This window comes from Pseudoliparis swirei, chromosome 7 (assembly GCF_029220125.1).
Source record: "Pseudoliparis swirei isolate HS2019 ecotype Mariana Trench chromosome 7, NWPU_hadal_v1, whole genome shotgun sequence".
Classification (NCBI taxonomy): Eukaryota; Metazoa; Chordata; class Actinopteri; order Perciformes; family Liparidae; genus Pseudoliparis; species Pseudoliparis swirei.
The window spans coordinates 16262049-16290030 of NC_079394.1; the positions used below are offsets into that span (position 1 = coordinate 16262049).

The 27982-nt window shown below is 39.0% G+C and overlaps 1 protein-coding gene across 1 annotated transcript; it reads left to right on the top strand.

Moving 5' to 3' along the window:
• The first annotated feature begins 424 nt into the window (after nucleotides 1–424).
• Nucleotides 425–27976, top strand: ppil2 (peptidylprolyl isomerase (cyclophilin)-like 2). Its single transcript, XM_056419233.1, has 20 exons — nucleotides 425–541; nucleotides 730–779; nucleotides 1738–1783; nucleotides 1925–1987; nucleotides 2199–2250; nucleotides 3041–3092; nucleotides 3431–3522; nucleotides 4832–4921; nucleotides 5018–5093; nucleotides 5193–5353; nucleotides 8711–8786; nucleotides 9604–9710; nucleotides 13273–13362; nucleotides 14161–14194; nucleotides 20313–20430; nucleotides 21236–21292; nucleotides 21866–21938; nucleotides 23003–23065; nucleotides 24169–24311; nucleotides 27759–27976. The coding sequence occupies exons 1-20, from the start codon at nucleotides 510–512 to the stop codon at nucleotides 27862–27864; spliced, it is 1581 nt and encodes a 526-aa protein (XP_056275208.1). The 5' UTR covers nucleotides 425–509; the 3' UTR covers nucleotides 27865–27976.
• Nucleotides 27977–27982: the final 6 nt, after the last annotated feature.

Sequence of the window (27982 nt, forward strand, 5' to 3'; positions counted from 1 at the left end):
ATTTTTAAAACACAAAGGAAAGAGGACAAGAGGAATCTCTTGTTCCAGAATATTTTGAGTGTATTGACTTGTTTTAGCTTGAAAGAGTTGGGATCAATTAGATTAAACTGTATTGTCCAGGTAAATACTGAGACAAGTGGCAGTGTGGAATCTTGTCAGATGTGCAAAAGCAGTAAAGGGCAGAGGAATATACTGAATAAATGTTAATATATACAATAAACATTAGTCATACATGTGTTAAGACGATGGTGATTGTAAGAAATGTTGGGTTTGCTCATAAAAAAAAGATACAACAGGCCCAACTAAAGAGAAACATGTGTTGTTGTTTATCCGCTCATCCAGCAGGGGGCGACAGAGCGCCGCTCTTATAACTCGTGTGCCGTAAATGAAGGAGACGTAAAAGAACGTAAACAGGAAGTAGCCACAAGGCGAACCGTTGGTGCGTTGTTGATGTCACTGTCCGCCGTTTTTTACCTCAATAATCTGTCAGACCTACACAAACAGCCAAAATGGGGAAACGACAGCACCAGAAAGATAAAATGTGAGTATGACTGTTGCGCTAACGCGCCGCGTGCTCTTGTTGTTGTAGTTAGTTTAGCTAGCTAGCAGTATTTGCTAACGAGCTAGTTTGCTAATTTACATCTTATTTATATAATTACTTTGGATTTAACTTCATTTAAGGTCACTTGTTTGTCCTTTTGTCTTATGTATGTTGTTCCCCCCTCTCAGGTACATCACATGTTCCGAGTACACAAACTTTTATGGAGGGAAGAAATCAGGTGAGTTGTATTTTATAAATCTCAAAGTTAATGCTATTGCTGGAAGAAGTATAGGATATTTTATTTGAGTAGAAGTTTTCAATACTACAGTACTTACAATTAAAAGGCATGCAATTAAAATATTACTTGAGTAAAAGCATCAACGTATTTTTCCATTGAAATACACTGAAAGTTCCAAAAGTAAAAGTATTCATTATGCAGAATGGCCCTTTTTCAGAATAAAGTATATCTCTGGATTATAATTATTGATGCATTCATGTGTTCATCACTTTTATGTTGTAGCTGGTACACATGGGGCCAATTTTAAGCATCATTTATTGGTTTATTTGTATTTTGTTGTGCTGCACTAAAGATTATTCTCAGTGTCGATTAATCTGCCGATATGTTATTCTATAAATGGATAATCCCTTTAGTTTATGAATTGTATTAAAATATCCAATCACAGAGCCAAATGTGACATCTACAAAAGTCTTTTAAATCTAATAAATTCCCAAATATATTTAGTTTCCAATAATATAAAGAAGAAAAGCGGTAAATAATCTCATTAAAAAGTGTTTTTGAATCCAGCAAAGACTTTATCTAAGTATAATAAATGTAACATGCTTTTTACACTCTATAAGTACGGAAAGGAAGTTTATTGTCATTGTAAAAAAACATACAACAAAATTAAGTTGGAGACTCATCAGTCGGTACAGCAGCAAAAACACACAAAAAAACATTACGACAAGACATTTATAATTTAAAACAAGACATTTAAAAACAAATATAACATAAAACACAGGCATTAATGGCTTAAAAGTGAACAAGTGTCTATAATACGACACTAAATGTACAACTATTGTACCTACTGATGTCTTGGAATACAACAGGACGTGTAACTGTTTTTAAAAGTGTTGTGTAATATGAATTGGACGGATGGAATTGAATGCCTTTTTAAAAAATAAAAAAAATGTTTCAGAAATCCCAAAAGCAGACTTCAGGCGGCTTCCGTTTGACCACTGCAGGTGAGAAGAGACTTTTTAACCATCGGCAGAGATGCACGTTATTGCTTTTGGGCGAATAACAAAAAAAATGTGTCCGAATAGACGTACGAGAGTTTTGCTGAGCACTTGTTTGACTTGCGTGTTTTGCCTGAAACATTTCAGCTTGTCCCTGCAGCCGTTTGAGTATCCCGTCTGTACTGACGAGGGCGTCGTCTTTGACCTGCTGTAAGTACCTCATGTCCAAATGTGTCCTGGTCCACCAGCGCTGGTGTGTTTGTTACTCGATGTGCCTGTTCGCTCAACTTTAGGCCAACTAGGAGATGAGCATGACCGATGTTGGTTGTTTTGCGAACACTATGAAGCTCAAATGTCTTGTAATTTTGCTTATTTCACCATAAAAAATAAAGATCGCTTCCTTTTGTACCTTTTGTTTCAGGAGCATTATGCCGTGGATCAAGAGGTACGGCACCAATCCCATCTCCGGAGAGGTGAGCAGACGGCCCGCATCGCGTGGCCAAACATGTGGCCGCTTCTAATAATCTGCACATTTTTGTTTATAACTTTTATATGATGTAGTGAGCATTGACGACCACAAAAAAACCATTCATCTTCTCCAAAGAGAAGAAATGCTTTGTAGATTTAGCCACGAGCTACTCACCTATGCATCCTGTGCAGAATGAAGGCTTGTTCCTAGCCCCGCCCCCTCCGTCCTAGCCCTGCCCCTCCCTCAATGCTACCTGTGAGTAGTGCTGAAGTCATTTTAACTGAGAAATAATCATCCACAATTTGGTTTACATGTACCAGGATGCATTGCACGCAGGATTCAATCACTACACTGATTTGAACATCTACATTAAGAGTGGTTTCCCTTTTAAAAAATTTGTTTTAATAATTTTTCAAACATGTACAACTTTCACTCGTTCCAGCTTCTCAAATGTGACGATTTGCTCCCTTTTCTGAATTTTTTTTAACAAACAAGAGATTCATTTAAATATTCTGATGATGGTATTAATGATTTGTTGCAGCATTACATTAAAAATTTGACATTTAAATCATTAATATTATTATATGTATCTTTTCACAACATTAACTTTAGAGGCCACACTATTTAATATATTTACCACACTTGTTTTTACGAGTTATAATTCAGTGTTCTTGGCAGCACAGGTGTCTAAGCAGTTATTTGTTATTTAATAGCTAAATATAATATAATGTTTTATATTCATTTTTGGTGACATTATCTTCATGATTAATGTCTTTTTTCCCTCTTTCTCACAGAAACTGGAGGCGAAGTCCCTCATCAAACTGAACTTTGCCAAGAACAACGACGGTAAACAACTGTGAATGTGTTGAATGGTCTGTTAACCTGAAGTGAGTCACTAAATCTTCAAGTCTCCGGACTCTAATCGCCACAATCAGCCCGTGGGCTGAAAGTAAAAGGTCAAAGCTGCGCTGATCTTACAGCCGCGCTGTGTGAGAGTCGACTTGGAGTGTTAAAGGGTAATCTTATAGGGGGATGAGAGCACATTAAAGCAAGTGGATGGAAAGGGGGCGGGAGGGGAGGGCGGGGGGTGATGTGATGTAACTCTGCAGGGAGCTTGACACTTGTATTTCTAGACTTCTGTACGAGAAGTTGTCTCATTCCCTTTTTTCCCTCTTCTCTTCCAGGAAAGTACCACTGCCCTGTTCTGTATAACGTCTTCACCAACAACTCTCACTTCGTGGCCATCAAGGTCACCGGCAACGTGTTTTCTCACGAGGTCGGTGAACTCGAAACACTTCCCTTTTGCCTTTGATCCAGATCAATGTCGGCAATAACACACGCACACACACACACACTCAAACACACACACACTCACACGCACAAATGCAGAGTTCGTACGGTCATGGAAAACCTGGAAAAGTCCTGGAATTTTTGTAATGGTTATTTCCAGGCCTGGAAAAGTCCTCGGAAAAAAGAAGAAAAAAATCCCCAACATTTTGAAATAGTCATAGAAAATGTGTTGTATTCACATGTGCATTTACACTGAGTATTAAATTTAAAAAAATTAAAGCACTTTTTCATGTTTACACAGAGATTTCACAAAAAGTTTGGTCATGGACATTTGGTTTAAAGTCCTGGACACCCATTGGTCAACATGTGGATGAACCCTGTTCATTGGTCATGTGGATGAACCCTGTTCATTGGTCAACATGTGGATGAACCCTGTTCATTGGTCATGTGGATGAACCCTGTTCATTGGTCAACATGTGGATGAACCCTGTTCATTGGTCATGTGGATGAACCCTGTTCATTGGTCAACATGTGTATGAACCCTGTTCATTGGTCAACATGTGGATGAACCCTGTTCATTGGTCACCATGTGGATGAACCCTGTTCATTGGTCACCACGTGTATGAACCCTGTTCATTGGTCACCATGTGTATGAACCCTGTTCATTGGTCAACATGTGGATGAACCCTCTTCATTGGTCACCACGTGGATGAACCCTGTTCATTGGTCACCATGTGGATGAACCCTGTTCATTGGTCAACATGTGGATGAACCCTGTTCATTGGTGGTCATGTGGATGAACCCTGTTCATTGGTCACCACGTGGATGAACCCTGGTAAATGTTGTTTGTGATGCGGTGCAGCTGCTCGGCCTTCCATCACACAGATTTTAGTTTCCTACAAAACAAACGTTTCTCCGAACAAACGGAGGAACAGTTTGACCGTGTAGACTCCGCCCCTTTTTTAATCTCCGCCAAGAGCGTCGTGCTTTAATGTCCTACCGACTCCTCACTCTCTTCAATAGACAATAGTTCACTTTTTAGTGTTTTGGAAGGTGTGTTTTTAGCAAGATTGTATGAAGTGTTGCGTATATGTTTGACTTCTAACCGAATGCATTCATCGCCGCATGTTTTTGAGTTTGAATGATGTTTCTTTTTTACCGCCTTAAGGCTCCATTGGAGCTAACGCAACAGACTCGCCATCAAAAGAAAACAAAGCAGAAATGATTGTCATATTTAAAATGGGGGAAATAATTTCAAGAGGCTTTTGTTTTCTTAAATATTTCACCTGTTTCAGGCTGTTGAGCAACTCAACATCAAGACCAAGAGCTTCAAAGATCTGCTGAGCGACGATCCCTTCTCCAGGAAAGACATCATCGTCCTTCAGGTGGGCGGTTTGGCTTTTGTTTTTAGTTTGAACATTTATGGAGAATCAACCTTTTAGAATAAAAAGTAATTTTCTGAGGTTGTTTCGTCTTTGCAGGACCCCACAAACCTGGATAAATTCAATGTTTCCAACTTCTTTCACGTAAGAAACAACCTGAAGGTGTTGGATCCCGGTGGGTTATGTGTTAATTAAATATTCATGATTTGGGCGGGGAGGGGGGAAATCTGCCCTTTTGGCAAATTCTAATCGACTTCCTTCCTCTCGGGTTCAGATGAGGAGAAGGCCAAGCTGCACCCATCGTACCACCTGAAGACCACCAACCTGGAGACCAGGGAGACACTAGCGGAGCTCTACAAGGACTACAAGGGGGATGCGCTGCTGGCTTCCACGATGAAGGAGGCAGTGGCCAAGAAGACGGACAAACTGAATGCCGTAAGCACAAAAAGGAGGAGGAGGTCTGAACTCATCAGTTTCTTTCAGGATTTAATAATACATTTATATATATATAGCACCTTTTTTAAAACGGACATTACAAAGTGCTCTACAGAGAATCAAGGCAAAACAAATGGAATGTTAAAAATACAAAATATAGAACAACGAACAAACTAAATCAATCTAATTTTTTAGTTTCCTTTGAGTGAGGGTCCACTTAACGCCATTCGCTGTGAGAGAGCAGTGCGTGCAGACAGCATTTAACGGAGCGGAGCAGCGCGTGAGCTCTGATCGCGCGCTCTGAAGTATCGATACTAAAAATATGCAAAATCATATCGTTTTTAACGTACGTGTACTTTGTTAGTATCGATGCAACGTGACAGCAGTAGATGTAGCGGGCTAACCTAAACCCCCAAACGCTGTCGACATCTTAACGCTGATTGGCCAAGACTCGACACATCCCATTAAAGATGTTTTATTGTGAAGATCATCACGTCACATTTTCTCCGCGTCTCACTGCAATCTCAACGGCAGTGGGCCAGGTGACCCACCCCCTACCCCAAAACAAAAAATTATTGTTTTCCAGAAAGCCACACATAACCAAATATTAATAACCTTTTCGCTATTATTCCGTTCTAATTGACAGGGGCTAGTCTAGGATTTGCGTAGCCAGACGACAACAAAATTAAACAAATGTTTGGGGACCACTGGTCTTGACAAACAACCAGCTCACCTGAATAATGCTTCACTGCTTACATCACCTGAAGTCAATATATTAAGTACAGGACTTAAATAAGGAAATGCCTCTTTGTGGCTAGTTTTACGAAATTTATTTTGAAAATACCTTCTGGACACAACGTCTAATCTCCTCTCACGTCCACTCTCCGTCGTCATTGTTCAGGTCTAACTTCAGGGAAGCGAACAGATGTGCAACAACAACAAAGTTCAACCGCGGCCACCACAACTGCGTCCTTGAATAACTGGAGAGAGGATGCGGTCTGGTTCACATTAAACCTCATATCATAAAGTCATATCGGCGACTTTTATAAGCTCTCCTTCGCTGCTGCACCGCTTTTCTTTTTTCTTTTTTTTTAAACGCCGGAGCTTTTCCTCGGTTGCTCCGTAACTTGAGTTCCCAGTCGAGGCGACGCTCTGGCATCATGAGGGGAAACGGGGGTGGAATGTGGGTCACACGAGGTGAAGAGATGTCTGGCCTTTCACGAGCCTTCACGGGAACTAGAGCAGAAGAACGTTAAAACCTTTTAAATTCTATTTTCACGTCCGATGAGTCCTCCCATCTCCCCGCTGTCCTCCTCTCATTCAAGCCCACGGAGCCTGAGAGCTTCTTAGATGAGAGGGTATCGCAGTCGGTGTCACATCCACAGAGTGGAGCCCAGAGAACTGACGCGAAAAAGAAAAATCCCCCGGTGTGGGGCTCTCTTTATTGTATAAATGAATAAATGCTTAAATAAATGTATAAATACAGGAATAAATGCTTAAATAAGTAAATGCTTAAATATATAAATAAATGCATGTAAAATTACAAGAATAAATGCTTAAATAAATGTATAAATAAATACAGGAATCAATAAATAAATGCTTAAATAAATGTATAAATAAATACAGGAATAAATAAATGCTTAAATAAATGTATAAATATAAGAATAAATGCTTAAATAAAGACAGGAATAAATAAATACAGGAATAAATGAATTAATGCTTAAATACATTTATAAATAAATACAAGAATAAATAAATAAATGCTTAAATAAATGTATAAATATATACAGGAATGAATACATATAACTTATACCTAAACAGGACATCACAAAATAAATCTATTTCTTCATTTATTTATGTCTCTATTTATGTGTCCACATGTATTTCTTCATTTATTTATGTGTGACATTTATGTGTCCTTGTCTGCAAATGAGCTGGGGCGGTCCGAACCTCACTGTTAAACAGGAAGATTTATTTGTAACTGCTATTCACACTTTCTGAGTGTGTGGCGGCCCGGTTGAAGGGCCTGGTCTCCGGGGATAAATGTAGAAATAAAGGCCTCAAGTGGTGGTTATTTTATTATAATTTATTCATCTATTTATGAAATGGCGAAATCGTAACAAATTAAAAAATCCAAAGTTAATCGGTTTGGAGGGATGAAACTCTCACATGAGAAGTTGAATATTGATATCTGCAGAATTTGATTTTATTTCTAGTTGTTGATCAATTGATCTGATTATTGATGATCTGACTATTGATCGTAACCCCTATTATTAAAAGAAAAATCCACTATTGATATCATGTTAATTATACACACATCTAGAGTCTAAATGTTTTTGAACAGTTGACCAACGTGCTGAACAAGCGTAAGATGGAAATAAATAGAAACTAAACAAGTAAACAATGAACATCTTGTCCACATAAGAGTATAAATGGTAATAATATTACATGATTGAGTAAATAATCCAGACTTAAATCATTTCTGTTTCTTTCCGTTCTCTCTTTGTCTCCCTTCTCCGAGACACACACACATACACACACCACCACACACACACCTCCACACACGCACACAGACACCTCCACACACAGACCTCCACACACACACACACACAGACCTCCACACACACACACACACACACACACACACACAGACCTCCACACACACACACAGACCTCCACACACACACAGACCTCCACATACACACACACAGACCTCCACACATACACACACACAGACCTCCACACACACAGACCTCCACACATACACACAGAACACACACACAGACCTCCACACACACAGACCTCCACACATACACACACACCTCCACACACACACAGACCTCCACACACACACAGACCTCCACACACACACACACACACAGACCTCCACACACACACACACAGACCTCCACACACACACAGACCTCCACACACACAGACCTCCACACACACACACAGACCTCCACACACACACACCTCCACACACCTCCACACACACACAGACCTCCACACATACACACAGACCTCCACACACACACACACACACACACACACACACACCTCCACACACACACAGACCTCCACATATACACAGACCTCCACATACACACACACAGACCTCCACACACACGCACACACACACAGACCTCCACAAACACACAGACCTCCACACACACACACACACAGACCTCCACACACAAACACACAAACCTCCACACACACAGACCTTTCACTGACGAGAACATTTCTGCCTTTTTGGAAACGCCCGAAGAAGAAAAACTGAACGTCCGACATCTCGAACGTATCCATGAACAGGTGAAGTAGTGCTTCTAAAATGTGTTGTTTGTTCTCCTGCAGGCCCACTACTCTACAGGCAGAGTGTCCGCCTCCTTCACATCCACGGCCATGACCCCCGCCACAATACAAGTAGCAGGTGAGTGAACATCACACACGCACACACACACACACACACACACACATAAAAACATCCATTATCCCAGCAGACGGAAGCGTTCACCTCTTCTTCCTGCAGCTTCTTTGGTCTTTGCCTGCAGGGGCTGGCCGTAGTCACGCCGGCTCTTTTCACTATCGAACGTGCGGCTTCACGATCGCAGACCAAAAAAGCTGTGACTGGGAGGAATCTGCTCTTACGCAACTCTGTAGAAGGTTCAGCAAAACTTCTGGAGGAAGAAGAGGGCCACATTGGATTTAGTTTCAGAAATACCGTGTATTTTTATAGTCTAAGAATACAGAGCCGTGTTGTCTTTATATTGTGTTTATATATATATATAATGTTTTTTATATATTTATTATATATATAACTATTCTTATATATATATATAGATATATATAGATAGATGTATATGTTGAATGCAGGAAATAATTTCTAATTAAGTAGCCAAGTCTTTATATGAGGTACTTTTTTGTAAGATTGAGTAACATAATAATAATAATAATGTACACTTTATTGATCCCACAGTGGGGAAATCCTTCTCTGCATTTGACCCATCCTTAGTTATTAAAGATGGTTAATAGGAGAATAAAATGTGCATTAAGCTAAATAACAACCTCCTATTAAGGCTTTTAAAGGTTAGACATCTTACCGGCAGACAATCAATAAAGTCTCACCATTGTTCTTCAAATTAACGCCCTCTCCCCCGTCATAATACTTCATGTTCTCATCTGTAAAGACTTATTAAAAAAAAGCTTAATTTGTGTGTGTATATATATATATACGTTTTATGCCGTAGAAACCATCGCGGACGACATCGTGCGTTACAGCTACGTGAAGAAGAAAGGATACGTCCGTCTCATCACGAACAAGGGGGCCCTGAACCTGGAGCTACACTGTGATAAGGTAAACACACACACACACATACACACACACACACACACACTCCCTCTCAGTAATTAAGGTGTGTGGAACAAATGGCATTAATTTAACGTGTCAAAATAAAAAATATACACAGCAGCTCGCCTCGGGTTTTTGTTGTTCTTCAAATTTGAATATTTCAATTATTTGTCTTATATATTTTTATATATATATTATTATTAGTAGTATATATATGCATATATATATATTATTTTTTAGATGTATATGATTATTATTTTTTATATAAATATTGATTTCTCTATATATATATATATTTTTTTTTTGTATGTGTTTTCTTTTTCTATTTATATATTATTATATAATAGTGTTAGATTAAACCAGTTTTTATGAATGAAGCCTTTTGAGTTTCTGAGGCTCTGATTCAGACTTAATGCTGATTTTAATTTAACGGTCTAAGTTTCGCCCGTGCAGCTGGTTAAATCTTCTTCGAGCGACTCATCCGAAACATTCTGCAGAGTCGGAAAGTCCCTAGACCTCGGAGGTTGCCAAACATTTTTTTAAATGTTTTTACGTCCAGGTGTGAGTTCCAGGAATGCATTTCTGTCCGGTAACCAGGCGCTTCTCCATGCAACTTGGTTCTCATTGGCTTCTGCTCTGTCCAATCAGGATAATGAGGGGGGAGGGGGCTGCAGCGTTTAGAAGACCTGTCCTCCGCCTCCTCCTCCTCTTCCTCCCCAGTAGTTTCCACACTAGATTGCAGCTCTATTCGTGGCGTGCCGTTTATGAATTAATGAGCGCTGCTTCACCGTCACATGCACTCTCTGTCACATGAGTCCACAAACCCAACGTCCTGTAGAGTGCGCTCCGTTTGCTCGCCCCGGTGTTGAGTATTTTTCGGTAGTTCCTAACTTTGTTAGTCACGTACCTTATTCAGGGTAGATGGGCTTCACCTGAGTGGGCTACAACAGGTTGACATTTTTAGTCAAACCGAAGCGATTTTTATCAACTGTCTATTTTTTTAATATAATATTTATATTTTTCTATTTATTTAATATTTGAATCAAAGGAAATGCTCATAAGATAAACAAAATATTAAGTAAATTGACATGCAGGGAGAGGGGGGGCGGGGGGAAACCAAAAGAGCTAACTAAATAATGTTTTAAAAAAAGGTTCACACTGTTTTAAAAATACATATTTTATAATAATTAACATGTCCAGTGTTATTTAGATGCATTTGGGTGAATAATAACTAAACGGTCTATGGGGAAGTTTTGGTAAATGCTCACATCTGTCAGAAAATGTTAGATTTATGTAAATATTGTAATGGGATTTCTTTCCCTTGTGTCTTTTTATCTTTTGAGTTTTGACTGCCTTGGGAAATAAACAGGAGCCAGCAAGCGTGGATGTAAAATGGGGTTTTTCTTCATCAGCAAACATTGTTTCCACGCCGATGTCCCTGATTGGCGGCAATTTTACGGATAAATATATATTTAAAAACTACAATATTATTTATATATAAATAATAAAAAGATATATATACAAAATATATTTATATCTAAATAAAATGTAGCTATAAAAAACATATAAATGAAATGTATATAAACTATATATATATATACATACATACATAATAAATGAAATATATATATACAGGACTGAAAACTCTAAAATCCTATCTCATAAAATTTTAATATTTAAAAAAGATTTATAACAGCTGAGTGTTTGTCAAGGCTCAGGAAACCCTTGCAGTGTTTTTGAGTTATTAGACAATTCATTTCATGATATTCTAATATTTAGGATAGGATATTTGAGTTTTCTTAGCTGTAAGCCATAAATCAAATAAAATCAGAATAAAGGCTTTGCAATATTTCAGTTGATTATTTGAATGAAGAATGCATGACATTTTTTTTTTTTTTTTTTTTTATTAAAAAAAAAAAAACATCACAAATCACAATATTTTAATTTTTCATATATACAAAATATATTTATATATAAATAAAATGTAGATATAAAATCTAAATAAATGAAATATATATATATATAAAGAAAGAGATGTGTGTATATATATATGAATGAAGAAAGATTTGGATGGAAGCAGAAGAAGACTAAGCTTTTTTCCGTCGAAAAAAAAATCCATTTCATGTCTTTAAACTGTTAAAGTCAAGCCGTTTCTTTCGTCTTGTGGTTTAAGACAATAAGCCTCTTTTTACTGGAGTGCTTTGAAAAATCTGGGATTTATATAAGGAGGAGGAGGGGGGGGTGAGACGTGGCTGGAAATGAGACCAGTGGAGCTCAGACGAACCCATCAAGGAGGCTTCTGGTGGTTCTAGGAAACCATCCACCATTGTTGCCAAGGTGGAAAATGGCACGCACACACGCACACACATACACACAGAGAGAGGCGTTCCTCATGGCTATTGATGCCAATGTGACTGGCGTCATTGTCGGAGCCACGCCTCCGGAAACAAATTCCGGATTGTCAAGTTCAGCATCTGTCAGTGAGCTGTTTCTGTAAATTATTTATACCATTTCTTGTTTTTATGACCCAGAATGCACCTGCAGCTAGAAGGAAAGTACACGTCAGTTGTTTTACTACAGCAACAGGGAAGCCTGCGGGCTTCTAGCTATACGCCTTACAGGTGAACTCTACTTCAATGCAGACTTGTGTTTGTTTACGTGTGTCCGTACGCACACCTATAGGTCACGCAGAGTTATAAAAATATGACTTTTTGGGGGGGGGGGGGGGGTTGTTTATGTGCATGCAAAGCTGGAAGTTTAAATGCAGCTGGCCTATGTCGCTGTTCAGTGTCTTCTGGAATGATGATGATTATGATGATGTGTCATCAAATCGGCACCAGAAAGTAGTTTCTGTGTATTCCCTGATATATTTGCAGGATTTTAATATGCAGTAGATATAATCCGTAAACTTTAGGAGTGAGTCCTTGGCATGAAGAGATATTGTCATATTTTTAAAATGTTTTCCTCTCTGGTAGATTTTTTTTATCTTGCTTTAAATGCTGTAGTGTTATTATTTAAAGGGGACATCAGGGGATTATTTGGTGTGATGACATTTGAAAGAAAATAAATCATTTTTTTTTTTTAGGACTCCTTAAATTCCAGAGTATTTACTCATTTTGTCATAAAGAAACAGGCGCATAAACGAAGCTATTTCAGACGCCGTGAATACGGCTATATTTATTAAAGTTCTAGTAGAAACTCAAAATACAGCATGATGTGTCTCCTTTTTCATGCAGTCAAACCAACTACGTTAAATATGATATATTAATACACCTGATCTGCATCCTGATATTACGGCAGTATTTTACGCATCATTGGGTAAAATGTGTTAAAAGACTGAATGAAAATACCCATTTGTTTTGATTAGTGGCGTCTCATTCACAAAGATAATACCCTGTAGGTGACTTCGAGATGCCTGTTTGTTTGTGTTATCTGACCGCTGTTGACATTCAGCATCCGGTTCATCTAAATGTTACATGGAGTGTTGCCAGGTTTTTATCATAGAGCAGGAGATATTATTTTATCTTTTTATAAACTATCTCTCCCTTTTTTCTTTCTCTCCTCCCAGGTTCCCAAAGCCGGAGAGAATTTCATCCGTCTGTGTAAGAAAGGATACTATGACGGGACGGTGTTCCACAGGTCCATCAGGAACTTCATGGTGAGGAGGGAACACACACACACACACACACACACACACACACACACACACACCCCCCAGAACAATGTGTTTTTATGACATACATCACTTAACTCAGCAGTATTGAGGACATTGTCGGTACAAATTAATAGTAAATTACAGGTTCCCGGGAATGGGGAATGTTGAGAGGAATAAACTTAGAATTTACAAGAACAATTATGAAAAATCACATTTATGTGGAAAAAAACTTTTAAAATGACTGTTTTCTTATTCTTTTTTGTCTTGGAACCACATAGAAATAAAAATAAAAGACAGTGTCTTTCAGGAGCTTCTCCTCGCTCACGTGTCCATGAGAGACGTCTTGTAGTGAATTATAACGTCCAACATGAGGATAAAGTCCATAGCGATATAATGTTCATGAAGATCGATGTCTCTTTATCGCCTTAAAAGCACAATTTAAAGTTTTTCTTTTTATTATTAACTTTATTTCAGAGAATATCAGTTATTGTCAAATAAATGTAAGACTTTAATCTGGGAAATTAATTATTTTGTAATGTTACCCTATAATATATTATATATTTTTTTTCAAACACGAGCTCCAAAGAAACGCTCGGAGCAGCTCTTTAGAAACAAAAATAGGAAACGGGTCTGAGCCTGAACAATGAACAATAGGAGCCTGTTGCCGGGCAGAACGAGCACTTACAGAGAACATGGATGTGTGGCTTTTTAATAAAAGCCTCTCTTATTATTATTATTATAAGTAATGGAGCAACTCTTTCTTGGTGCAGCCGACCTCACAGACATTCTGCTTCTTTCCAGATTCAAGGAGGAGACCCGACCGGCACCGGCACAGGTACCAACACCTTGATGACCTGTAAAGGGTTTTGAATTATGAATGGAGCCTTTTTATATTTTAAGGGAAAAGCTTCAAAATGATGCGAGTCGAGAGTGTTCCTAAATGTAGTCTGTGGGGGCATGTGGGAACACACACACACACACACATACACACCCACAGTGTTCGGTGTAGTTTTCTGTGTTTTTAAAAGCCGCCCGGCTGTGATTGACTGACGGGCCTCAAGCGGTTAACTTCACGAGCGTCTGCAGCACAGAGCGTCTTTGTGCCCAAGGGCGTCTCCCCCCCCCCCCCCCCTCCTATCTCTCTCTCTCCCTCTACCTCTACATCTCTCTTCCCCTCTACCTCTCTACCTCTTCGACTCTCTACCTCTCTCTCTCCCTCAACCTCTATCTACCTCTCTCCCTCCTACCTCTCTACCTCTCTTTCTCTGATGGTTTGTTTCTAATGGTCCTGTGAGAGGCTGAAGTTACTTTTATTTTGTATCTCAACAGGAGCAATGGGGCTCTAATGTCTTTACATACCGGGTTCATTATATTGTATATTTTGAGTACTGCAAGGCAACAAACTTTATTGCTCCTTTCAACCTGGACAAAGACCAGATTCACCCGCTCTTACCTTTCACAATAAAAGCCCTTCAGCCATAAACACTAGTGACTTTCTACCAGAAGGAACCTCAGTCACCCGGGAGCTTTTTATTTAAAGGAAACTTCTTCTTTTTTTTAATCATTTATATTATTCAATAATTCTGTTTATTATTTTACAAAGCATTGTGGTCTCCTAGAAATATGTATATGGGGCAGAGTTATGTTTGGAGGCTTGTGCTCCCCCCCTCTCTTTGAAGTTTGGGCATTTCTTGACTTAATTGTCTTAACTTTTCTGTGAGCACACGGCCCTGCAGTCTCATAGCTTTTAATGGGGATTGGCGATTATCTGCAACTTGCATGTTTTAGTAGAAATTATATCTAAAAAAGGACGGTGGGACTTGTCATTATCAAAATGCGGGTATGAAAGTTTCAAGAACGTTCTCGTGGTCCGTGGTTTTTTAAACTTCACGTCAAGAGAACGAAGGAGCACATTTTTCTTTTGACATCCTGCCTTTTGAAGAGGTCATTTATCTGCTCGCATATCGTGATGAATACAAGATGCATGAACACTGGGAGAGGAATAAAAGGGCACTACACTGAGAGACAATCAATGATTTAAATGTTGTTTTTGTGTGTTTAGGGAATAATGTCTTATTTTGCTTCCTCTTGAGTCATTACTGCAGTTAAATATTTATATATATATATATATCCAACAAAAATGTAATAAATAACATATTGAATTAATATATATTTTCTTTTTATAAATAAAAAAATTATGTATCTATTTTCCTGTAGTTAAATTAAAATAAATAAATACAAAATAATATTTAATTAATAATTTGGTTGAATAAATAAAATTATATATACAGGGCATCCGGAAAGTATTCACAGCGCTTCACTTTTTCCACATTTTGTTATGTTACAGCCTTATTCCAAAATGGATTAGATTCATTATTTTCCTCAACATTCTACACACAAAAACCCATAATGACAAAGTGAAAACTGTTTTTTGCAAATTTTTGCACATTTATTAAAAATAAAGAACGAAAACATAACATGTACATAAGTATTCACAGCCTTTGCTCAATACTTTGTTGAAGCACCTTTGGCAGCAATTACAGCCTCAAGTCTTCTTGGGTATGATTCCACAAGCGTGGCACACCTATTTCTGGGCAGTTTCTCCCATTCTTCTTTGCAGAACCTCTCAAGTTCCATCAGGTTGGATGGGGAGCGTCGGTGCACAGCCATTTTCAGATCTCTCCAGAGATGTTCAATCGGGTTCAAGTCAGGGCTCTGGCTGGGCCACTCAAGGACATTCACAGAGTCGTCCCGAAGCCACTCCTTTGTTATCTTGGCTGTGTGCTTCGGGTCGTTGTCCTGTTGGAAGATGAACCGTCGCCCCAGTCTGAGGTCCAGAGCGCGTTGGAGCATGTTTTCTTCGAGGATGTCTCTGTACATTGCTGCATTCATCTTTCCCTCAATCCTGACTAGTCTCCCAGTTCCTCCCACTGAAAAACATCCCCACAGCATGATGCTGCCACCACCATGCTTCACTGTAGGGATGGTATTGGCCAGGTGATGAGTTCCTCCAGACATGACGCTTGGCATTCAGGCCAAAGAGTTCAATCTTTGTTTCATCAGACCAGAGAATTTTGTTTCTCATGGTCTGAGAGTCCTTCAGGTGCTTTTCTGCAAACTCTCGGCGGGCTGTCATGTGCTTTTTACTGAGGAGTGGCTTCCGTCTGGCCACTCTACCAAACAGGCCTGATTTGTGGAGTGCTGCAGAGATGGTTGTCCTTCTGGAAGGTTCTCCTCTCTTCATAGAACAACGCTGGAGCTCTGTCAGAGTGACCATCGGGTTCCTGGTCACCTCCCTGACTAAGGCCCTTCTCCCCCGATCGCTCAGTCTGGCTGGGCGGCCAACTCTAGGAAGAGTCCTGGTGGTTCCAAACTTCTTCCATTTCCGGATGATGGAGGCCACTGTGCTCATTGGGACTTTCAATGCTAAAGAAATCTTTCTGTACCCTTCGCCAGATTCAATTCAATTCAGTTTATTTGTATAGCCCAATTTCACAAATTACAAATTTGTCTCTGAGTGCTTTACAATCTGTACACATAGACATCCCTGCCCCAAAACCTCGCATCGGACCAGGAAAAACTCCCAAATAACCCTTCAGGGGGAAAAAAAAAGGGAAGAAACCTTCAGGAGAGCAACAGAGGAGGATCCCTCTCCAGGATGGACAGATGCAATAGATGTAATGTGTACAGAAGGACAGATTTAAAGTTTAAATACATTCAATGAATATGACAGTGTATGAATAGTTCATAGTAGGCATATTCCACGATGGACACCTCCACGATCCATCAGGCAGATGGCGGTGGGGAGGAGGAGTGGGTGGAGTCTCAACAGTGGGCGGAGTCTCAACAGGATAGTGGCGTAGTCAGTAGAAGGAATTCCACGACCCAGACCTCGATGATCCATCAGGCAGATAGGATCTATGTCGTCTCATAGGGTCCGATGACCCCATGAGACGTGAAGTCACAAGGACTCCGGGGATAAAGCAGAGTTAGTAACGTGTGATTGAGAGATGAAAATTAATCCCTAAGGAGAGAAAAGAGGAGATAGGTGCTCAGTGCATCCTAAACGTCCCCCGGCAGCTATAAGCCTATAGCAGCATATCAAGGGGCTGGACCAGGTGAACCTGATTCAGCCCTAACTATAAGCTCTGTCAAAGAGGAAAGTCTTCAGTCTACTCTACATGAGGTGACTGTGTCTGCCTCCAGGACTGAAGGTGGAAGCTGGTTCCATAAAAGAGGAGCTTGATAACTAAAGGCTCTGGCTCCCATTCTACTTTTTAAGACTCTAGGAACTACAAGTAGTCCCGCATTTAGTGAGCGCAGCTCTCTAGTGGGGCAATATGGTACTACAAGCTCCTTAAGATATGATGGTGCATCACCAATCAAGGCTTTGTACGTTAAGAGAAGAATTTTAAAAGTGATTCTTGATTTTACTGGGAGCCAGTGCAGAGCAGCTAGTGCAGGAGTGATGTGATCTCTTTTCTTAGTTTTAGTGAGAACATGAGCTGCAGCATTCTGGATCAACTGGAGGGACCTAAGAGACGTATTAGAGCAGCCTGATAATAAGGAGTTGCAGTAATCCAGTCTAGAAGTAACGAACGCGTGAACCAATTTTTCTGCATCTTTTTGAGACAAGATGTGCCTGATTTTTGAAATATTACGTAGATGAAAGAATGCAGTCCTTGAGATTTGCTTTACGTGGAGTTAAAGGACAAGTCCCGATCAAAGATAACGCCAAGATTCTTTACAGTGGTGTTGGATGCCAGGGCAATGCCGTCTACAGAAACCACATCACCAAATAATTGATCTCTGAGGTGCTCAGGGCCGAGTAAAATTACTTCGGTTTTGTCTGAATTTAACATCAAGAAGTTGCAGGTCATCCATGTTTTTATGTCTTTAAGACATGCTTGAATTTTACCGAGTTGGTTGCTCTCCTCTGGTTTTATCGATAAATATAGTTGAGTATCATCTGCATAACAATGAAAGTTTATGGAGTGTTTCCTGATAATATTGCCCAAAGGAAGCATGTATAAGGTAAATACAATTGGTCCAAGCACAGAACCTTGTGGAACTCCGTGATTAACGTTGGTGGTTATCGAGGCTTCATCGTTTACAAATACAAACTGAGATCGATCTGATAAATAGGATTTAAACCAAATTAGTGCCGTGCCTGAAATGCCAATCGACTGCTCCAGTCTCTGTAATAGGATGTCATGGTCAATGGTGTCGAATGCAGCACTAAGGTCTAACAAGACCAGGACAGAGAGGAGTCCTTTATCTGCTGCCATTAAGAGGTCATTTGTAATTTTCACCAGTGCTGTCTCGGTGCTGTGCCTCGATACAATTCTGTCTCGGAGGTCTATAGATAATTCCTTGAACTTCATGGCTTGGTTCATGCTCTGATATGCACTGTCAACTGTGATACCTTATATAGACAGGTGTGTGCCTTTCTCAATCATGTCCAATCAACAGGTGGACTCCAATCAAACATCTCAAGGATGATCAGTGGAAACAGGATGCCCCTGAGCTAAATTTTGAGCGTAATGGCAAAGGCTGTGAATACTTATGTACATGTTATGTTTTCGTTCTTTATTTTTAACAGATTTGCAAAAAACAGTTTTCACTTTGTCATTATGGGTTGTTGTGTGTAGAATGTTGAGGAAAATAATGAATTTAATCCATTTTGGAATAAGGCTGTAACATAACAAAATGTGGAAAAAGTGAAGCGCTGTGAATACTTTCCGGATGCACTGTATATATACATACAAATACTTCATCCGTCTCCCCTTCTCTCCGCCGTCATTTTATGATCCGGTCCTTAGTGGAGAAATGTCATCGGAGTTGATAAATTATGCAAAAATGTTAGCCGGGGAAAATTGACTGCTGCGCACACGGACACATACCCACATACTGTACTTTACACACACACACACCGTTCCGTGCGATGTACACCAGCTGGCAGGATGGTGAACCACACCTTGGCGGCGACGGATCCCCCCCCCCCCCCCTGCCGCGGAGCCAATGAGCTCCTGCGGTGCATGTTCCTGCTCTCCCATCACGATGATTCTTAATGATGGGAGTCGCTCTGAATTAATGATTCCCAGCTGAGGCTCCCAACATGGCGCCGTGTTCAAGGGCAAACGGGTTTTGTGGAAATGTATCTTTTAAATATATTTTAATATTACCGGTGGAGCCAGAAATACGTTTTTCTACAAACGTTATACTTTTTTTTTGTGGGTTTAATCGTACGTCGCAATGGATTAAAAAAATGAAACTATGTGCATTGGGGTGGGAAAGCGTACTGTTTTTATTTTATTTGTTTTTTTACACACTCGGTCCCTAATGTAGCATTTTAAATGACGGGTAACGCAGCTTGAAGGTGCTGACATCAAGATTTATATTACTTTTTTGCACAGCCTGAAACCTGCATTGTTTACATCTTCTGACAACAATACCCCGATGTCATCACACCGATGTTTGATAGCCCAGCATGGAATTTGCCCATGATGCTGTTTTTTATTATCTATATGAGCCACTATCTTATTTGTTTTACATTTTGATTTTGAGCCCCCCCAAAAAAGCTTCTTCATTTAAAAAAAAAAAAATTCTACACTGATGTCACCGGCGCTTTTCTTAAAAGGTTCAGATTTTAAAAAAAAATTTAATTAAAGACGCTGGCCCAGATCCCAGCATCCCCCCACCTCCCAGCCCCACCCCAAGACCTTAAACCCTGAACCCTCAGAAGGCATTTCAATGACTTCTGGGTAATCCTCTGTGCACACAGCCATCATCAATGTCATCAATTCCTACCTGTGGCCTTCCTGCTCGTCGCATGTCGAAATGTCTTCAGTGCAAAATAGTCATTGGTCCTCGTCTTGCCTCCAACCAATTTGTTGTGTTTCCTTTTATGTCTCCTTTCCCCTCCTCCCTCACCCACTTTCCTCCCTCCCTAGGAGGAGAGTCCTTCTGGGGGAAACCTTTCAAGGATGAGTTCAAGCAGAACCTGTCTCACACGGGCCGGGGGGTTCTCAGCATGGCCAACTCGGGGCCCAACACCAACAAGTCCCAGTTGTAAGAGAAAAATAATTTATTTAATTTTTTATGCCTAAACTTTGAACAATTGTTTCGGTTCCAGATCGTCAGCAGAGAATTATATTTTATTTTTTATTTTACTATAATTTATTTGATGCAAAAATATTTTCCACTGAATTATATTAATATGGTTTGAGTTTTTTCAAAAATATTTTAAACTGCATTATATTAAGTATTTTAGTTATTTTTATTTATTTGTTCGTTTATAGTCATTTTATTTCGATGTTATGATAAAGTATTTTTCTAAATCTTATCTTAGTTGTCTGCATTATATTTATACGCATTATTTATTGCATTTAATTCTTCAATAGTTAATGTATTAATTTCATAAGGAAAGTTTATTTTATTATTTAAAACTATGTTTACGATATAACTGTCCTTTTATAAAGCTAATTTTGTCCTTTAAAAAAATATATATTAAGAGTTACTGTAAGGAACTTGGTTTTATATTATTATTATTATTAATCAAATATTCATATACTTGAACCAAGGTCCCTGCTGCAGTTAAACCACAGGTTTTGTAAAATGGAACCCCTGGTGCTCGGAACACTACCGTGTCTGTCCACAGGAGTCGCCAAAGGCAACACCAAATGAAAGTTCCTCTGAGCTCCAAGTTTTTATTGACTGCTGCTTATAAACATTCCCTCGTGGTTGTTGTGTGAACCTGTAAACAAACTGTTTACACTTTAAGTTCTCATTTCTTTACAATACTTTTCAGATATTCATTTATTGATCCTGAAGGTGTTTTTTAATGTTTTAAACTGCAGTCTGTGTTTCCTCTCAGCTTCATCACGTTCCGTTCGTGCACCTACCTCGACAGGAAGCACACCGTGTTCGGGAGGTAATCCTATTTTTTCTTTTGTTTTCTAACCGTTAGTTGACCTCGTGAACGAGGCAGCTGCTGACGACGTTGAGGGCCATCGGGGTCGCCGCCACATGTTCTCTTAGAGAAGCCATTCTTTTCTTTTTTTCCTTTCCCCTCTTTATCTCTCTCGTTATTATTCTTTTATTTCGGGGTTCTGATGGAGGGTTGTTTTGAAGTGAATTTATCGAGCAATCTAAAGGGCGTTATGGTCAAATAATTCGATCACATCGTTTGTATTTTTGTGGTGCGCTCACTGAAAACGATAATTTAAAGTTCTGCATGTTTTTCGGGCTCATGAGAACGAACCTGGACTTTTTGTTCAGGGTTTGCTGGTCCTTCCTTTTTTCACAAAGCCGACAGAATACACTCCGGTGTGCACATGCCTGATCAGGTTGGGTTGATTGGGCCTCCTCCTCTTCGTCCTCTGCATTTCAGACTTGTCCGACCTTGCTTTGTGAGAGATAAAGCTTTAACCGTCTCACACCCCCGTGTGTGCGTGTGTGCGTGTGTGCGTGTGTGTGTGTGTGTGTCTTCTTCTTTGTTCTGCAGGATTGTGGGTGGGTTTGAAGCCCTCACGGCCATGGAGAACGTGGAGAGTGATCCCAAATCGGACAAACCAAAGGTAGAAAGACGTTTGAGTCTCGACGTCTCTTCGCATCTCTTTTTGCGTCATTATTCTAAATTTAAAATAAGCTGTAAAAACAAATTATACAATATTTTTCAGGAAGAAAAAAACAAAACACATTCCCTAAATACAAATGCTTCAATGGTATCGTCCTATTAAATTAGACTAAATAAAATAGGATTACATTTTTCAACAACCGTAATCTAAAGAGCAAAATATAGCTCTGTTTTCAACTGTAACGATACTTAATTTGTTGTAATAAAAACCATGTAAAATACTTATTTGCACAGTTATTCATGAGCAAGAGTAAATACTTCATGTTATGTACAAAAGGTTTTTAAAAAAAACACTGAACACAGGTTGATGGCACACAACTTTTCATTTTAAACATATTACACGATAGTCACTTCAGATATGAAAAATAACTTAACAAAAATCATAAAAAGCTCAAAACTAATTCCAGCTCATTCACAAGAGTCGATTCATATGTCTGCATGTTGAAATAGTTCTAACGTAACAATTATAAATTGTGTTCCTGCCAAACAAAGGGCTTTAAGGAGGTAGAAACATCCATTGAAAGGCACATGAGAATAATTTGACAGGGTCTTTGTGCATCTCTGGTCTTATTTATACTCGTTCCTAAAATTCACGGCCGTGATCGGCGTCTCCAGCACTTTTTAATCCTCCTGTATAAACTTACCTTACTTTTCCCATTATGTCTTAAACATATTCAGTGTAATGAGATTCACACCGTCTGGAGATAACACCCCCGTTGAACATATTTATAAAAGTTTTGCTTTTCCAGAGCAAAGTTTCCTCTGTCTACTAATTGTCCCTTTTATCCATATTAATGTTGTTATTCCGTTTTTTAACTAGGCTTAAAATCCCCTGGAAAAGAAGTTTTATTAATATTTTCGCGGTGTGATATTTAAAGTATTCAACCTGTAAACTCTTTTATTTCTAGATTATTCTTTTTAATGCGTTGAGTGTATCTTTATTACAAATTAAAGGTAATTGGCACAACGTTGATGGATTCATGATGGATGTGTTTGTTTTGACAGTCGGAGATCAAGATCGTAACTGCCACTGTGTTCGTGGACCCGTACGAGGAGGCCGACGCTCAGGTGTGTATCGCTCCAGCCGTGTGCACGCGTGTTCGATGCCAACTTTAAGATGCACGCAGTGAAGTGTGTGAAGTATTTTGGCAGTAGCAATAAGGAGAATACACTTCAGCCGCAGGTAAAATACAATCTGAGTTTAGGGAAACGAATATCCTCCACTAAGTTCAATATTTACTTTATAGATATAGTGATTTTCAGATGTTGCCCACAGCGGGGGGGGGGGGGGGGGGTGATGTAAGAGATATTAAAGGGACACAGACATTCTTATATCATTTTGTCACTGAACTGTGGAGGAACATATATTTATATATTTTTTTGTATATATTTAAAGAACTTAAAATATATATACAGGACTGTCTCAGAAAATTAGAATATTGTGATAAAGTTCTTTATTTTCTGTAATGCAATTAAAAAAACAAAAATGTCATGCATTCTGGATTCATTACAAATCAACTGAAATATTGCAAGCCTTTTATTCTTTTAATATTGCTGATTATGGCTTACAGCTTAAGAAAACTCTAAAATCCTATCTCATAAAATTTGAATATTTCCTCAGACCAAGTAAAAAAAAAGATTTATAACAGCAAAACAAAATCAAACATTTGAAAATGTGTTTCCAGGTGTTTCGAGTTAATTAGACGATTCAAGTGATTTGTTTAATACCCTACTAGTATACTTTTTCATGATATTCTAATATTTAGAGATAGGATATTTGAGTTTTCTTAAGCTGTAAGCCATAATCAGTAATATTAAAAGAATAAAAGGCTTGCAATATTTCAGTTGATTTGTAATGAATCCAGAATGCATGACATTTTTGTTTTTTTATTTGCATTACAGAAAATAAAGAACTTTATCACAATATCCTAATTTTCTGAGACAGTCCTGTACATACTTTTTATTATTATTATATAAATATTTATATATATATATATATACAGTCCTTTCAGATTTTTTTATTTGAGCAGCAGGACAATCTGGGGCTACGATTAATATCCTAAAATTAAAGGGCTCCTCTGGAGGAAGCAAGGGGTCCTCGTCCTCTGGGGCAAGCGAGGTGTCCTCTCAGCCGGCCTGTTGTCGTCCTCATGCGTCTCGTGTTCCTCCAGATCGCGGCAGAGCGAGAGAAGGACGTGCAGAAGGAGGAGGAGGAGAAGCAGCAGACCAGCATGGCCCAGCAGAAGTTGAAGGAGGACCAGGCGCCCAAAACCTTCAAAGCAGGCGTGGGCAAATACATCAACCCTGCCACCAAGTGAGGACACACACACACGCACACACACACACACAGTAATAATGATGAAACAGGATTATATAGCGACGCTCAACGACCAGAAACATAATGTGTTACGTTTCCAATTAAGTAGAGGATTACCCAGCTGCCCCGGAGGCGTGATTTCGGTTTATTATCCCGACCGTTATCACCAGGTTTAGGTACATTGTGTTTTGTTTTTATGCGTTATTGCATACATATTTCTTTCTTTTTAAAAAGTTGTGGGCATAATATTCAGAACAATTTGCACTTTTACTCTGTTTACTAATAATAAATATGATAAACGGATATAAACGCCTCGTCTCGTTGCCCCATTAAATCCCTCAGGGTTTTATTTATTTATTAAGATAAATAAAGACGCTACACCGAAGACACTTTACACAAACCTTAAAGCATTTTTAATAATATTCAAATAAATGTTATGCAAAAAGAAGCTGAACAGAATTGTTGTACTTTGGCTTGAAGAGGTAATTATGTAAGATTATGCAGAGAATTAATCAGTATTAAAGCTCCCGAATATCAGTCCATCTGACAGTTACAATTGAAATGTACGGTGTTTAATTAATACAAAAAATACGCTTTTTTTCTGGGGGGGAAATGCTTGTTTCATACGTGCATTAATTATAGTTAATAGTTATGACAGTCTAATTTTTTTAAACATTCCAGTCCATGTTGATTTTGACATTTGTGAATCGGGTGAAAACTAAAATAATTTGGCAGTCTGGGGGATTTTTTGTTGTATCCAAGAGCTTCAGGGTTTTCAGAAAAAAAAGAGAAATTGTGTGTGTTTCACAATTAATAAAAAGAGTGATGCAGCGTGTGTACAACGGCCATCGGCTCGATCCCCAACCCACATTCATTTAAATGAAAATCTTCGATATGAGATGAACCGTATTTATTTATCCCCAAGTGCAAGTATGCAATTTTTCTTCTTTCACGAGAGCAGATGTTTCTTTTTTATTTGGAATATATATATATATATATTCAGCAGCCGATTACATTTTAACAATTGCTGAATCGGTTTACTCAGGAAATATCACCAATATATATCACAATGAGACAATCGCACATTTACACGTTTTTGACCGACATGTATGTGTGTGTATATATATATATATATACATACATATATATATATTAGGGCTGGGCAACGATTAAAATTTTTAATCGCATGATTTCCCTGATTAATCGCATTTGTATACGCAAAATCCAATAATTAATTCAAAAGTAGTGTATAGCGCACTTCTATTTTAAATGTTCTGCCATATGAATGAAAGTGCCATAACATTTATTGTCCCTGTTAGAGTGAGACACCAGAAAACACTTTCAGTGCAGTTTGTCAATTCCTAGAACTTGACACTTATTTTAAATGTACTGCCATATGAACTAAAGTGCCATAAAATCTGTCAGGACATTGTCAAACGCCTGTTGTGTAGAGACACTGTGACAGAACGCTGGAGACTGGGCGCGAAGCAGGGACATGATCAAAAGGCAGTTGTCTAGCAGCAGCGATCATCTCTGGTGCTCTATCTGTGCTCAGTGTGGTGACTTTATTTGACACATTCCACTGCTGTGCAACTTCAGTAAAGTGTCCCGCGCACGTTTCAGCATAATGTCTCTCCTCTGTTTTCATCAGTCAGGGCATGTGAATGCAGCGCCCACTTCTCATCAATATAATGCACAGTCACTCCGATGTCATTGTGGTTACCGAGTGATGTCCAGTGGGGTGACCAGATTTGAGTTTGTGAAAAAGAGGACACTTTGTCTGGGGGGGGGGGGGGGGGGGGTGCTGAGATTAAACATCTCTCTTGTTCTGCCTGTTTTGTGATATACATGCCTAAAATGTGCCTAATATTTCTAGACTGAAATAATATCGGCATTATAATTATTATAACTATGAGGATTTTTTAGTTGCCTATTTTGTGGAGCCCCCTCAGGACGTGGTGTCCTACGCACAGCGCGTAGTGCGTCATGGGAGCGGCGGCGCTGGTTGTAGTGTATATCATGCCGCACAAACAACAATGAACTAGTGGAAGCCGCTAGGTGCTCCGTGTTGCCAGATTGGAGATGGTGAAGTATCGTACCAAAGGCTCAAAATGGTTGTATTTGGAGGATAATTATCGTGTATCTGGCAACCCTGAGATCGGTCGACCAATGACTGCTCTCTATTCTGTCAGCTCACGCAAGAAGGTGGAACGTAAGGGAGATACCATTTCCAAAACTTGTAAGGGGTAAATCCTAGTTTATGAAAACCCAGAGAAACACAAATATCCGACGAAGCAAAATCCCGACGTTTTTGGAATCCCTGCCGGACGCATTTTTTAGGTCTCAAAAGCAGGACATGTCCGGGGAAAAGAGGACGTCTGGTCACCCGATGTCCAGTCGTTCCCCGTGAGAGCAACAGCACGTTGTGAAGCTGTCGCTTTTGCAGTCCTCTCCTTTTCATACAACTCGTGTGTTCTCCGTGTGATGTGTGTCTTGAGGGCGTCTCATACCTGCCGTCATTTGTTGAGATTCTCCATGTTTGTTAAACCGCGAATGACTTTCTTTTCCGGTTCCGCAGCAATCAGTAGCAGACTTTTACAAAATAAAAGCCTGTGAGCAACACACTTTTACAATAATAAAATAAATAATAAAACCTGCCTTAACGCGCGATAAAATAATTGTCGGCGTTAATTAATTGATGCGTTAACGCAAGATTAACGCGTTAACGTGCCCAGCCCTAATATAGATACATTCATTTATTTATATATTCATACATACATAGATCTACATTTATTTATATATATACATACATATATATATACATTTATTTATATATAGATAGATACATTTATTTAAATATACATACATACATAAATTTTTGACCGATGTGCAACTCTTTTATTAAAGTACCAAATAGTCAAGAATACTTTTCATTTAGAAATAAAATTAATAAAGGGACCAAACAAATGTAATATAATATAACCAGGTGATTGGTAAAGGGTTGAGGGGTATGAGAAGTGTTGTACAGCGTGTGGGTTTTCTTCCATGATGATTCTGATCAATAAAGAAAAACATTAATAATATAATAATGACAAGTCATCTTTATTGTCGATTTTCCATTTGTTAAACATACAGAAAATCAAAAGTATGTTTGTCTCTTTTGTCCCACATAAAGTGAGAAATAGTAATAAAAAGTAACAAGGTAATAAAGTGCAAACCGTCAACAACAACAGCAGGAGATTGATAATTTTTTGATGTGTTCTATTTATTATAAGGCAAAATAAAAGTCTGTTGTGCATAAACAACGTAGTTTACAAAGAGAAAAGATGCATGTGATGTATAAGGAAGGTTAAAAAAATATAATAGTTCAGTGAAGTAAAAAAAGAAAGAAAAAGCTGCTCATTGTGATGATTATAGTCCTTTTTTCATTCTTTCTTTTTCTAGAAAGCGTCCGGTGGCTGAGGACAGCGGGCCGTCCACCAGCGGCGTGCCGGCGGCGCCCAAGAAGTCTAAAGGCAAGAGCAGCTTCGGAGACTTCAGCTCGTGGTAGCGGTGCCGACCAGTCAGAGTTTTCACCTTTTACTTTTTTTAAATTCCATTCCTTTCATTTCTGTCGTCTCTGTAGCGTGAAACCATTAAAGTTACTTTTTAACGAAAGAAAATGGTGT

Bases quoted from the DNA above. Each gene is read 5' to 3' on its own strand.
- ppil2 (XM_056419233.1), top strand. From the start codon at position 510: ATGGGGAAACGACAGCACCAGAAAGATAAAAT. The intron at 780-1,737 runs GTGAGTTGTATT...AAAATGTTTCAG, and splicing joins TTATGGAGGGAAGAAATCAG to AAATCCCAAAAGCAGACTTC. The intron at 1,988-2,198 runs GTAAGTACCTCA...CTTTTGTTTCAG, and splicing joins GGCGTCGTCTTTGACCTGCT to GAGCATTATGCCGTGGATCA.